Below are 14,283 nucleotides of genomic sequence, written 5' to 3'. Positions count from 1 at the left end.
ACTATTCCTTGCACTCAGAGATACGGCAGGGAACAAATTGGACAAAAATCTGTCTTCCTGGAGCTCACAGTGTAGTAGAGCTTATATTATGTTATTATATTTAAAATTCTAGATATTAAAAATAAACACACAGGCAAATTATGTAGTCTATTAGGAGGTGAGATACCATGGCGGGGGATGGGGCGTTCAGAGAGTGCGGGCGGGAATTCCTTCAGTTTGCCTACAGTCCCGTGGGGACAGCGAAGCTGGAGAGGCACCTTACTGAGCACCACCAGAGGAAAGGGCACAGCCAGGGCCAATGGGTAGAGACTACGGCTTAGTAGAAAGTTTCTGATTTCTCACCTCAAAAATGGGATTCATAATATGATGTACTTCACATGGTTTTGTGGGATTAAACAGGATAATGTTACAAAATCCTTGACACAGCACCTGGGACACTTATCCACGCTTATCATGCACCGATGTGTCCCATGAATAAGGGGCATGAGTAGTTTCTTCCTCTCCAGGGCACTAATTATTGGGGTGGGCTGGGGACATGTTAAGGAAAGAGGAGAGAGTGAGTCCATCCAGGTGCCTGGTATGAGAGGTTATAGTCAAACCTCACCTCTTTTACTAACCTTGAGCAACCCACAAGCTCACTCCGTTTGCTCATCTGTAAAACGGGAGAATAATAATATCTACCTCGCAGCATTGTTGAGGGGTTTAAATGAGGTCACGCATATGAACAGTTTAGCACATGCTCAGCAATGTCTGTTGATGTCATCATCGTTATTATATGTTCCCTAAGGTCTACGCCATGACTGTGAAAAGGAGATTGGAGGACCACCTGGCTGCTGGGGGCCCTTAAGGGCTGAAGGGGGATGGTCTCAATGTTGATCATACAGTAGCTTGAAAACGTCAGTCAGACGATGTCCCTCCTCTGCTTCCAATTCACCCAGTGGAAAAGCCCATGTCCTTATGGTGCCTACAAGGTCCTATATGACCTGCTATCAGACTACTGCTACTCCTCCCTCACTTGCTCTGATTCAGACATAAGCCTGTTCTGTCCCAGGGCCCTTGCCCTTGCTATTTCCTCTGCTAGAATGTCCTTCTCTTTGGTATCTGCAAGGACCACATCCTCACTTCCTCCAGGCCTTTGATCAAAAGCCATTTAGCGGGAAGGCTTTCTATGACCATCCTACTTAAAATACCCACCACTCCTTCATCACCTTTCTCTTTTATTTTTCTCCATAGCGGTTATCTCCACCTGACATAGTATATATTTACTTAGGCTTTTTAGTGCGTCTTTGCCACTAGAATGTAAGCTTCATTGCAAAATCTCTAGGTGCTTGACATGCGTTAGGTACTCATTAAATATTTGTTGAATGAATAAGTGAATAAGACATCCTGAATATGTCCCTGCTTCTCAGATTTCGCCGGATTGTCCTTTGCATTCTGAGGGCTGCAAGATCCCCAGCTGTTTGAGGACATGGAGACCCTGAAGTGTGTTGAGAAGCAAAATACATGCTATCTGCACCATGGAGTTCAAATACTTGCATTCTAGCCAGAGCTTTGCCTCTGTGTAATTTCCTTTCTCTGAGCTTCAGTTTATCCAACTATAAAATGGATTCATAGTGAGATTCTGCAGAGGGGTCCCCAAAGGGCTGTTGGGAGGGGAGGATATGAGAGGGTGATTGTGTCGATTGAGTTCCAGGCCCTCTTCCTCCCCCTGCACCCAACCACAGAGGCTCCCCATTCATCAGCTTTATTACAGGATTCTATGGTACCTTTCATTTGCAGGGAAAAAAAAGTTATCTGATGCTTAAAAAAAAAAAAAATTGAAAGCAGGTAAACTGGATACTGCCTCAGGTCCCTTCCTGCACTAGAATTCCTGGACTCCTGCAGTGGCTTTGAACAAAAGCATTTCCCTTTTTCCAGTCTCAGGAGGCTCCTGAGGCCACAGACTCACCTGGGACATGTGAGTCACCTCAAACCAGCGCAGGATGCCCGGAAGCTTGTACGCGGTCACAAAGGAGGTCCTCTCGATCCACATCGACTGTCCCGTGGGCAGGGGTGTAAGGGCAGAAAAGCAACACACATGAAACCTGACCATCAGAGTTTGGTGGGAACCCAGCCAGGTCCCCAGGCCTCCTATCCACCCGGAATCAGAATAAAAATTACACAACTCAGAAATACACTCCCACCTTACCCTAAAGAATTCTTTCCCAAAGTGAAGTTTAAGTTTTCCCTGGATTTAGGTCCAGTAAGTTTTAACCTGGGTCTCTGAACAGGCAGAAGTTTTAGGCAATATTGAATGCATCCACCTGCATTTTCTGGGGGGAGTCTACAGTGTTCATCAGATTCTTAAAGGGGCAGTGACTCCCCCAGTGCAAAGAATCACAGTCCAAGGGAAAGAGCTGAGAGAGACGTGGAACTGTCTCCTTGTGCCAGCCTCGGCCCTCGGGAATAGAAGACAGGGAGGTCCTGGCTGGGAAACACACAGTGACACTGGGGACTGTGAACTCCCTGTGGTTGCAAGGTGCATCTCACGCCAGGCCTGGGTTGTATCTTGAGGGTGGAGAGGCTCAAGAAATGAGAAAACAAACCCAACTGAAGAGCCTGGAGAATGGGTGTCATGGTACCAATGGAAGTTAGTGTTCCTTCCTTCGGCTTTGGATCAGATGCCCTCCCAATTCTGAGTCCGGCAGGTGCAGGCTCTGTTTGGTAAAGCAGGCCCTGGGCAATGATCAAGGCTGCCAAAGGGTAGGGGAGATACTTACGGCAAACTCATTCTCGGGGTCAACGGTTCCCCTGCGCACTGGCCGGGAGTAGTGGAACTTCTGCACGTAGTTGGACTTATAAAAGCTGCAAGACAGGAAGAGGCTGAGGCTCCTGATAGCAAAACCTGACCTGACCCTGTACTGTCCAGGGAGGCCCACTACAGTAAACTCCAGGTCTGGCAGAGTCCTCGCTGTAACATTTAAAACCAGGCTTTCCTTGTAAGATGATTTAGAAGCTAGTCGGTCTTACGCCCTCATGAGAACACAGCACCCCTTAGGGTACCCCCAAAGTTGGAATTCTATCATTAATGCACACAGTGGTGCCTGGGTTATTGTTTCTTGTGACCTCAGTGAAGGGTCTGGATACATCTAAGGTCCTAGGCTAATGTCCCAGGGGTATCTTCCAAGGATTTCTTTAGGTGTCCCAGCCATCCCCCAAATCACTCTCCCTTGAACCTCTAGGGTGGTTCTAACATCAGGGCCAGCAGGGCATGGTGCTAGCTGTATGGTGGTCTTCCCCTGCCCAAGGGTGCCTGACCGACAGGTGACGGGAGGCTGAGCTCCAAGCTGAGCTTGAGTATCTGCTCAGCCGCCTGCACTGGCGTGAGGCTGCTTCTCCCCACAGGAACAGGCCTTTCCTCTCACAAAGGCGCTCCTGCTTCCAACGGGTCTTCCCAGAGGAGAGGCCTTTTCCTAAGCCACTCAAGGTGCTAAACTGGGTGCCTGGGCCTGAGTGGGGTGAGCCAGACAGCTTGGAGGGGGCAGCCCCACAGATCCCACAGATGCCCTGCTTTGTTGCCTCATCCCTGACCTTGTGATCTGGTATTAAACAGATCACACCTGCCTTCATGCTGCTTCCTCTAATGTCCCCTATTTTATTTTATTATTTTTTATTTTATTTTATTTTATTTTATTTTTTGGCTGCGGCTCACAACTTGTGGGATCTTAGTTCCCCGACCAGGGATTAAACCCGGGCCCTCAGCGGTGAAAGCGCTGAGTCCTAACCACTGGACAGCCAGGGAATTCCTCTGATGTCCCCTTTTTACATCGTAATCTGAACACAACCATTGCCAATGCACGACCTTAACAAATGCCTAAAAGATGTCCCTCTGGAGAAAGTGCTCGGCCTGAGCACCGTCCCTCTGTCCCCCACCTGCCTGTCGCCTGTCTGCCCATGCTCTCTGGCTGTGGATTTCTGGAGCCACTCTGGGATCAACCTGAGCAGCCGGCTCTCCACGTCCACTTCAGCGAAGCCCACCGCTGCCTCCTGAGGACCCGCTCTGCCACAAGGTGGGCCTCACCCCTCGCTCCCCGCTGGCCATCTCTGGTGTCAGCCTTTTCAGGGGCAGAGCCCAGAGGGGTCATGGGAGAGGTGATGCTTCTCCCAAGAAAAGGGAGGACACGCTGGCTAAGATAGGGAAGGAACTAGAAGACACCAGGGCCTGTCCTGCCACCAGCTCAGCTTAGCAGCCCCATGGGATGCTCCTCCCCAACACTCCCTCCCCTGAGCTGTGGGGCTTACTTTATAATCTGGTCAGGCACCGGCTTATTCTTGAACCTTGGGTGTTCATCCAAGACAGGCTGGACAGTGAAACACTGGATGTCTGTGATTCCTGCAGTTAAGAGCTCACAACGTCTCGGTCGGGGGGACAGTTCCAAGCACAGCAGGTCCCAGGTGAGACCTCCCAGGACAGTCCTTCTGGGCCCAAGTTTTTAATGAGTGACCAGCCTCAGGGTGCTGGCTGCCAACTAGGTCCTAGTGACCAGTTAGCGGTCACCGTGGCCCTTATCAGAGCTGCCCATCACTTGCAACCCAGGCCAGGGCGCAGCCTCTGCTAACAGTTGGTTAGTAGTCCTTAATTATCATTATCACTGCTATATTATTATCATTAACAAGAATAACGCCTAATGCATTTATAGCTGTCCATCAACTGCAGCGCACATCTCCCCATGGTCTCCTTTCATCTCTCTGGTTTTGCTGAGCAGCGTCGTTAACGTAAATCATACTTTCCAGAGACAAGGACATCAAGGTCAAAGAAGCTGGACAACCTGTTGAAGGTCACACAGCTTGTGAGCACAGAGCAAGGGCCTGTATTTGGGTCTTTTAACCCTAAGCTCAGGGTTCTCTGATTCCAGACTTCTATTCAGTGCAGCCCTCTGACCAGCAGCACCACCATCACCTGAGAGCTTGTTAGAACTGGTGAATCTCAGGTCCCGCCTCAGGCCTACTGAATCAGAGTCTGTATTTTATAAGATACTCAGGTGATTCAGATGCACGCTCCAGTTTGAGAAGCACTGCTTTAGAGAAGGCAAATACATTCATTTTGTACTCCAACTCTGAAAGTTTGAGAGTAACTGTCTGGGGCAGGAATGTAAGGCCACGTCCAGGCTCAGTGGGAAAGAGTTCCATGATCGATTAGTGATGCCTGCCATGGTCACAGGATACAGAAGAGGCATCATGTATGCCAGATCTTTGTCATGCCTATTCTAGACCTTTATTCATTGTAAATCGATAATATGGCAAGCCAAATAAACAAGGTCAGTAGTCACTGGTCTCATCCCTGGACCTTACTTCCCTTTCCCTACCTTCCATGGCTTCTTTACCCATCTCTCTTCTTCAGGTATCCAAGTACTCTCATCCCTCTATTCTACCTGATGACCACCATAACTCCAAAAACTCTTCCCCTAAGCCTGACACTTCTGCCAACTGAGGAATCAGACTCCTCTTGTTGGCATTCAAATATGCCAATATTTGAATATGGAGTATTCAGATATTCTAATATGATTCCAACTCATTTCCCACCGTTATCTCTGAGCATCCAACAGACTATGCTGTTCCCTTTGTTTGGACTATTTCCCCATAGCTCCATGAACATTCAATCTATCCTCATCCAGGTGTCCTTTTCCTTCCTGACCCTCCAAAGCAACGCATTTGTACTTAGGACTCTTATCTCTCCAGCTCCCTCCCTCCCTTCTCCCTTCTGTTGTTTCCCCACCAGACTGTGAGCTTTCTGATGCACAGGCTAGGGCTCTTTCGCACATAAGAAATGGCCAAAATATAATTCCAAGTTAAATTTAATCCCCCTCCCCCAATAAATTCACTTTATACGAATACGTTGGGGCTTTGTTTTACCTCTGAAGAGTATTTCCACATTAAATGAGAGTGCCTCAGAGAGAGACAGAGAGACACAGACAGACAGACAGACAGACAGACACACACACACACACACACACACACACACACAGAGGAGAGGGCAAGAGTGAGCAATACTTAACACAAATGAACAAACCTCACTGGAAGGATTTCCATAATCAGGAAAACTACCTTCCTTCTCAAGTCAAATAGCAAACAGCCTTCTCTGGGAGGGAAATCACCCTGGATTAAGTCTAGAGCAGGAGTTGGCAAACTGTGGCCCTCGGGTCAAATCCTGCTCACTGCCTGTTCTTGTATGGCTCACAGCTAAGAATACTTTTTATATTTTAAAATATTTGAAAAAATGAGTATTATGTGACATGTGAAAATATATTAAATTCAAATTTCGGTGTTCATAAATATAGTTTTATCGGAGCACAGTCACACCCGTCCATTTATGTACTACCTATGGCTGCTCTCCCACCACAACAGAGTTGAGTAATTGTGACAGAGACACATGGCCCACAGAGACTAAAATATGTCTTATCTTGTCCTTTACAGAGAAGTCTGCCAACCCCTGTTTTAAAGTAGGTTCTAAGCCATGTCTCCTGATCTTAGCAATCGGACTTGGCCCAAGAGAAGAATCCAAACCTGTCCTGGAGAAGCCAGTGACATCAGAGCCCTCCGATCACGTCCAGTAGGATGCACGGATTGAGTCTCTCACCATGTGTTGAACGTATGCATGGAACCCTGTTGAATCTATACACGGAACTGTAGCCCCAAGGTCTAGGCAGAGGAGAGGGCGGGGGACAGGAGACACCCAACAAAGAGACCTTTGCTTTCAAATGTCTTCCACTAACTGGACACTTAAGTGAGAAGACATGAGATCTGTCCCCTTTTCAAACTGCTTGTCAGCTTCGCAACACGTAAAGGCAAGAGGACAGAGCCTTAAGAGCTTAGATTTTGGCAAAAATCCGACCCGAGTTCAAATCCTAGTTCCATCAATTCCTGGGACCTGGTATAAGCTGCTTACATTTTCTTGAGCCTCAGTTTTCCTATTTGCAAAATGCAGAGTAATACTACCCAACTCATAGGATTACTATGAGGATAAAATGAAACAATGCATGAAAATGCCTGGTACGCCATCACGTTACAATAGTTAATAAAGAACATCCTGTTCATTAATCTTAAACAAAACAATGGCATTACAGAAAGAATGCAGACTTTGAGACAGATCTTGGAGTTCAAATCTCAACTCCATCATTAACTAGCTTTGTAACCCTAGGCAAACCACCTTACCTCTCTGCCCTGTATGTTCCTTCTCTATGAAATAGGGAAACTCAATACCCACCTAATAGGGCTGTATGAGGATTAGAAAAATTAGTTATAAAACACTCAGTCTCATGTGTGGCATGAAGAGGATATTTAGCAAATGTCAGCCCTCCCGCTTTCCCTTTTCTACCTGGTTCCTGGAGCTGAATCAGGCCTGTGTATAATGACGTGGCCCAGTCACACGTGCTCTCCCCTCCCACCACGAGTTAAAAGGTCACAGAGTTGTTCAACACCAGGATATCCACTTAGAAGGGCCTTAGTACTAATCCCATGTCTCGCCTATAACCAAACTCCCATTTGTAACCAGCCAGGCCCACCACCGGTTGCATTTCCTCCTGCAAATAACCATGGTAGAGCAGGCATGAAGGGCAGGCGAGCACAATGAAAAGGTTACAGATGAATATTTATCACCCGAGGGGAAAATATTTGGATTAAGGTTCGGCAGACTTAGCAGACCAGCCATGCAACCTGTCAGCCCCATTTTAAAGGATGTGACTTAATTTGTGCTACAGGGTGCAACACAGGAGCCAGGTTAGGTTAACGCACCCCTTCCCCCGTCGCTCAGCTGTCTGCCTTATCCTTGAGTCTGTACCCTCTCTGACCCTCTGAGCCCTGGCCCAGCCCAGCGTCAGAACCGGCCTTATGAACATTATGCTTTGCTGCAATGGAGCCCATTTCCACCACGCTCTACCCAACCTCACTAGCGCCATCTCCTGTCACCTCGGCCTTCTGTGTGCTCCAGAGAGCTGGGTCCATCGGTGCCGCCCTCCCTCCTTCCTTTCTCTGTCTCCTCTTTCTTCTTCCTTCTCTCTTGTTTTCTTTCTCTTTCTGTTAACCAGCAAGTATTTTCTGAGAGTTGGCTCTGGGGATTACTGCAGTGAGCAAGGCAGCGCAGGTCTCTGCCCTCCCAGAGCTTCTGTTCTAGTTCTATCTTTGAAAGCACAACAGATAACAACAGATTGAGATCAATTCTCTAAAGCAAACAAACAGGGTTTGAGATAACAGAGTCCAGAAGGCTTCCGATAAGGTGACCAGGGAAGGCCTCTTGTGGGAGGTGACACTGAGTTAGGATCTGATGGGTGAGAAAGGAGCTGGGGGAAAGGCATTCCAAGCAGAGGGAAGAGAAAATGCACAGGCCCAGAGGTGGGAACAAGCTGGGCGTGTTTAAGGAACAGAAACAAGATCTGTGCGGCCAGAGAGAAAGGGAAGGAAGAGTTGGGGGCGATGACACTGGAGACACAGGAAGGGGTCAGATGATGCACAGACAACCTTGCAGGCCTTGGTCAGGAGTTTTGATTTTATTATAAGGGCAACGTGGCACCATTTCAGTTCTTGGAACCTTTGCTTTTGCAGATGATGGTTCTTCCCTCTGTCTGGGACATTCTTCCCACCTCCCACTAACCTTTGGCTCATTACTCACCTTCAACATCGCCTTCCTCAGGGAAGCGTTCCCTGCCCTCCCAATCACGGCAAGCTGAAGGGCTTTCTTTTAGCATTGATCACATTTTTCTAAATGCATATTTAACAATGCAATTAGCTGTTCAATGTCTTTTACTTGCTAGACTGAAGGCTCCCTGGAGGTAGAACCGCTTTGTGAGTGTAGTCTCCAATGCCTTGCACAAGGCTTGGCAGAATCAGGGCTGGTAGTACTCACCACAAGAATGAAGGAATGAGTGGGTGAGTGAATTTATCAATGAATGCAACATTTAGAGTTTCCTGAGATGGGTTCTTTTTGGATCCCACACTGGACACTAATACTGGCACCACTGCAATGATTCTGGCAGCAGTTCTGAGCTCTAAGACGGGGCTCCGTGGACTGAAGTCCCGGCAGGGCTGCCCATGCCTGGCCCTTGGCTGGGGCATTCCTTAAGGATACACTGGCCTGGGGCATTCTTCACATCATCCCCGGGGGCAGAGGTCGTGTTCATCTTCTCTGCGTTGGGGAACTGGCTCATCAGCTGCATCTGGAAATCTTCTCTTCGCTCATACTCCTTCCCTCGATAGATGAACACTTTGTTCTGCAGAGAAATGACACCCATCAGAGATGCCAGGGCCCAGGCTTGGAGGAGATGGTTCAAGCAAAGCTGGGAGGCTTGTCATGAGCACAGGGCTGTGGTGACCTTCTACAGATCTCCCCACTCTCTGCTTCTCCCCAAGGGAAAGGAAGACCTCAAGTCACTGACCTTCTAGCTAGACACACCACTTCTTTAAAAAGATGGGTTCTAAAGGGAGAGGAGATCATGGATGCTGAGAACTTTTTCTTCAAACAATCTTATGTGCAGCTTCCAGAATAATTCTTCACTCAGCTTTCACTGTGTCACACCCACTCTCCCATTTACATGACCACAAAGTTTCCCTCCTGCCTTTAATGGACCATGTGGGCTGGACCTGTGGGCTGGAAGGGACCAGCATTCGGGTCCTTCATCACTTGGATCCATGGAAACACACTCTTTATTGTTCCTTGACCACGTTAGCTTCTTTTAGACTGGTAGTTTTCAAACAGGGGGTGATTTTGCCTCCTAAGGGATGCTGGCAATGCCTGGAAACATTTCTGGTTGTCACAACTCCGGAGAGGGCCACTACTGGAACCCAGTGGGTAGAAGCCCAGGATGTTGCTAAACATCCTTCAATGCACAGGACAGGCCCTCACAGCTAAGAGTTACCTGGTCTAAAATGTCCAGAGAGCTGAAGGTGAGAAACCCTGTTTTAGACCATATCTGTACCACTGTGCTGCCTCCAATGGCCCCTAAATTCTTCTGTCCAAACCCATGTCTGCCACTGACCTCTATGTATCAGTGTTTGTTTCCAAACCTGGCCTCTCATCACAAAAGCCTAGGAGCCTTCTAGAAGTTCAGATTCTCGGGCCTCACTCCAGACCTGCTGAAATGGAGTCTGTGGGAGTGGGACCCAGGAGCATGAACTTTTAACAAGTTCCCCAGGGGTCTGTGATGCAGGATCAGGTGTGGGAAGTCATCTCTGTTCCAAGCAGGAAAACTTCACTAGCTACCCTCTCTGCAGCTCACTCCGGAGGGCCACCCTTGACTGCCACATCGATTGGTAATGGTGAGTGGTTTATCTCCTTGAGGAGACTCAATCAGGTGAGGTCAGGTTTCTTTTGTATCTCCCTGACCTCAGGATTGAACCACAGACTCAAAGACCAGAAGGGATGCCTTCAGCTGACCTAACGCAACTCTCTCTATGATGAATGAATAATCCAGGAAAGCAGCAGTTCAGACACTGTGCTCCAGGGATCCCTGAGGGTCCCCAAGACCCCGTCAGGGCCTCACAAGATATAAAACTCTTTTCATCATAACAGCCATTTTCCTTTTTCACTCTCATTCTCTCATGAGTATACATTTAAGGCTGCATGATGTGTGGTATCACAACAGATTGAATGAAGAAGCAGATATAAGAATCTAAGCTGCCTTCTCTTAATCTAGATATTTAAGAGATTTGCAAAAATATGAAACAATCTCACTATTCGCACTAATTTTTTATTGGAAAATATAGCCATTTTCATAAAGATCTAATTTATGTTAACATATGATGGGTTCATTCTTCTTATTTTTAAATAAATTGATACAGTTGATCCTCCGTGTCTTCAGGTTCTTAATCCATGGATTCAACTGTGTATCAAAAATATTTGAAAAAAAATTCCAGAAAGTTCCAAAAGGCAAAACTTGAATTTGCTGCACTCCAGCAACTATTTACATAGCATTTACATTGTATTTGGTATTGTAAGTAGTCTAGAGGTGATTTAAAGCACTTAGGAGGTTATATGCAAATACTACACTATTTTATACAAGGGACTTGAGTACTGGATTTTGGTATCTGCAGAGGGTCCTGAAACCAATTCCTGGTGGATACCAAGGGACAACTGCATTTAAAAATCTTCTTAGCTTTAGTTTTGAGTATCGTAGATGTAGACAGATAAAGTCTACAGATACAGAAGTTCTTCAGGGGCCTTGATCATTTTTAAGAGAGAAAATGGCCCTGAGACCAAAAGGTCTGAGAACTAGTGCTCTGCAGTGCCTGCTGGGTAGCAGAGCTCCTCCAGCCTCTCTGAGCACCTCATTCCCAGTATGCGGCGCTCACTACCTCACAAGGCAGCTCTGGTTGCTGTGTACGTGGAGAAACACGGGGGGTGGCTGAGGTGCTGATGATGGAGGGGGACTGGGGAGTGTGTGAGGGTGGGGACAGCGTTCAGACAGAGGAGGGCACAGGTTCTGAGCACAGGCAGAGCCTCAAAGCACAGAGGGAGAGCCGGGATGCCAAGGCCGCGGGTCCCTGGCCTGTGTCTGAGTCACCCACAGACTTACCCGGAGAAAGGAGGGGAAACCCTGGCCGTAGTATCCCACAGCAAAGTAGTCTGGCTTGGGTCTGAGGATTTTCATGATGTTTTCATAGAATTTTGCCTGCTGGACCTGAAAGAAGAAAACTCATAGCTTGTGACAACACAGATGTGTATTAAAGGCACATTGAACTCCAAGAGGCCACAGTTAAGATGGGATCACTCCACCAGAACCAATATGCCGAGTGCACATGTTTGCACAGTCATGGAACTGTCTGTAATCATAATAGTAATAGCTGTAAGCAGATACCCTGTTAATCACTCTACCTGCACCAGCACATTTACTTGCATTGCCCTCATGACAATGCCACGGAACTGTATCTCTGTTTTGCAGATAAAGACATGGCATCTCACAGCGCAGCCAGGAAGTACGGAACTGAATCCAGCCAGCTGTTCAGAGCCCCCAGCAGCATCGTCACTCCACTCTCACCGGAAGTGTGTTTGTGACGGCCTATGGATGGATAAGTGTTTCCGGATATAGATGTCTTCCTGTGCATGCACACCTAACATATTTCATCAATTCCAAGAGGTGTGTGTTTTTCATATTTTAACATCTTTGAAAATAGTTTGTGTTTTACTTTACACCTAATGGCATCTCCCAATTGCTATTAACTGGAGAGAAATCATGATGGGGCATGTAAAATAGAATGGTGCATCTTAAATTGGACACAACATGGAAGATAAATGTGTGTGGCCCTGGACATGAAGCCTGTGCGATGTGGGCTTGGTGCACGGATGTGCATGCCCATCAGCGTGTGCATGAATGTATACTGGGTACGTGTGTGTGCATGGATGTGTGCTCTGTGTGTGCCTGTGCACTGCACACGTTTAGAAGGCGTGCGTGCCTCCACACCCACAAACAACTATGTGGACAGACTCAGGTAGACATAAGTGTTTCTTGGTGCAAGTAGTGTGTGTGTTTGCATCATATCTTGGAACACTATAATCCATGCCCATCTCCCCACCAGAAAAAGCTATCAATCTTCCAACATTCTGACTCTCATTTTATAGTTCCCTACAAACAGCTGGACTGGCATCTAAAAATGGGCTCAGATGGGGCCCTGGGGTCCTGGCTCTCAGGCCAGCGGGAAGAGAGTGGGGGGAAGCGGCCAAAAAGTTCTGCATTTTCCCTGCAGGGGTCACCCCCCCCCCCCTCCACCACCAAGCCCTGGCCTCTGCAGCATAAGCAGGATAGGCTGGCTTCCCGCCACTTTCCACTTGCACCACCAAATCACAAGCTTCGGGGAGCTGATGGGAATGGCCAGATGGGGAGCGTTTTACTGTGATTTACCTGTTAATCAGAAAGCGCACATTTGCGTTTCTATTTAATTGGCCTAGTGATTTGTGGGACTTTTCCTGCAAATGCAGCACAGTGTTCACCGGGTGGGCAAGAGCAGCAGCCCCAGCGCCAAGCAGGTACTTAACGCTCCATCTGAGAAACTGATGAGTGTTCCCAGAAGACCTCCCTTTGCAAATATTCCCAACCGGGAGGGAGCTGCTCAGCACAGCCCGGCTCCACTCAGGCCCTGCTTCCGCGCCTTTCCTGGCGTCCTAACCCCACGCGGCTTCCCGCCCCGCCGCCCCCTCTCCCCAACCTCTCTGCTGAGCCGAGGCCCTGAGCACCCAGCCTGCAGGGCAGTCAGCTCCCCCTGGGGACGGCTTACCAGGTTCTGGCTCAGCAGCTCATAGTCAAAGACTTCCATCTCATACTGTTCCGCCAGCTCCTTGCACAGACTGATGGCCTCTTCCCACATCTACGAGGAAGGTCGTGGAGACAACGGTTAGGGGGACCTCCAGGCTTGCAGAGCCCTTGCTGAGGAAGGGACCAGGGCAGCTCTCTCCTGGGACTGAGCCACGGGCCTTACTCTGGCCCGGACCCAGTCCCACACCCAGGGAGCTGAGCATTTCCCAGGAAGCAGACCTATCCTCTGCCTCTCACCCTAGTTTCGTGATAAATAATGGAACACCCACAGACGAGGCTGAATATTTTATTTACGTGCTCTCGGGATCTTCACAACCACCCTGAGAGGTGACTAGTAGCAGCTGCATTTCCCAGGTGAGAAATGGAGGTTCAGATCAGTAGAGCATCTGCCCCAGGTCAAATGCCCAACCAAAAGCAGGGCCAGGATGCACACCTGAGTGTGACCCTTGACCTTGTGCTTAATTCCCTCCCTTAGAAGTGCTCAGTAAATGAACATCTGACTGCCTCAGCTCCCTGTGTGCAGGGGGGGCAGGGAGGTGGTGACCCCATTTCCCAAAGAGAAATGGTTCACAAAGAAGTAAGAGGGCAGCGCGTTTCTGGGGACAGAGTTGAGGCCAGATCCAGTTCTCCTGATGTTCGCTCTTAGGATCTTTCCACTCCGCCAGTCCGTCACTTTCTTTTTTCCTTTGGCCAACTTTCTTCTCTCCCTCCCTTCCTCCCTCCCTCCCTCTCTTTCTCTCACTTTTTAAAAAAATTGTGGTGAGGACACAACCTGAGATCTACCCACTTAACAGATTTTTAAATGCACAACACAGAATTGTTAACTATAGGCCCAATGTTGTACAGAAGATGTCTAGAATTTATTCATCTTGCGTAAATGAAACTTTACACCCATCACTTCTTAACGGCGTTATTTAGGGTGAGTGTGCAGGGGGGGCAGCATGAAAAAAGAGTGATGAAAACTTTTTTTAAATAGGTATTTTCCATCTTTAAGAAAAATTCTGAA

At 48.1% G+C, this 14,283-nt stretch overlaps 1 protein-coding gene across 1 annotated transcript in view; it reads right to left on the bottom strand.

The window, feature by feature from the left end:
• Positions 1-14,283, bottom strand: part of DOCK2 (dedicator of cytokinesis 2) — a 418,871-nt gene that overhangs the window by 21,628 nt on the left and 382,960 nt on the right. Inside the window, exons 40-45 of the mRNA XM_028163781.2 lie at positions 13,240-13,329; positions 11,544-11,648; positions 9,101-9,242; positions 4,282-4,363; positions 2,760-2,844; positions 1,949-2,035 (exon numbers count right to left, since the gene is read on the bottom strand). Coding sequence (XP_028019582.2) covers positions 1,949-2,035; positions 2,760-2,844; positions 4,282-4,363; positions 9,101-9,242; positions 11,544-11,648; positions 13,240-13,329 — 591 coding nt within the window. The remainder of the gene's footprint in view (positions 1-1,948; positions 2,036-2,759; positions 2,845-4,281; positions 4,364-9,100; positions 9,243-11,543; positions 11,649-13,239; positions 13,330-14,283) is intronic.

The sequence above is a fragment of the Balaenoptera acutorostrata genome, chromosome 2 (assembly GCF_949987535.1).
Source record: "Balaenoptera acutorostrata chromosome 2, mBalAcu1.1, whole genome shotgun sequence".
Lineage (NCBI taxonomy): Eukaryota > Metazoa > Chordata > Mammalia > Artiodactyla > Balaenopteridae > Balaenoptera > Balaenoptera acutorostrata.
This window is presented reverse-complemented; position numbering and strand designations above follow the sequence as displayed.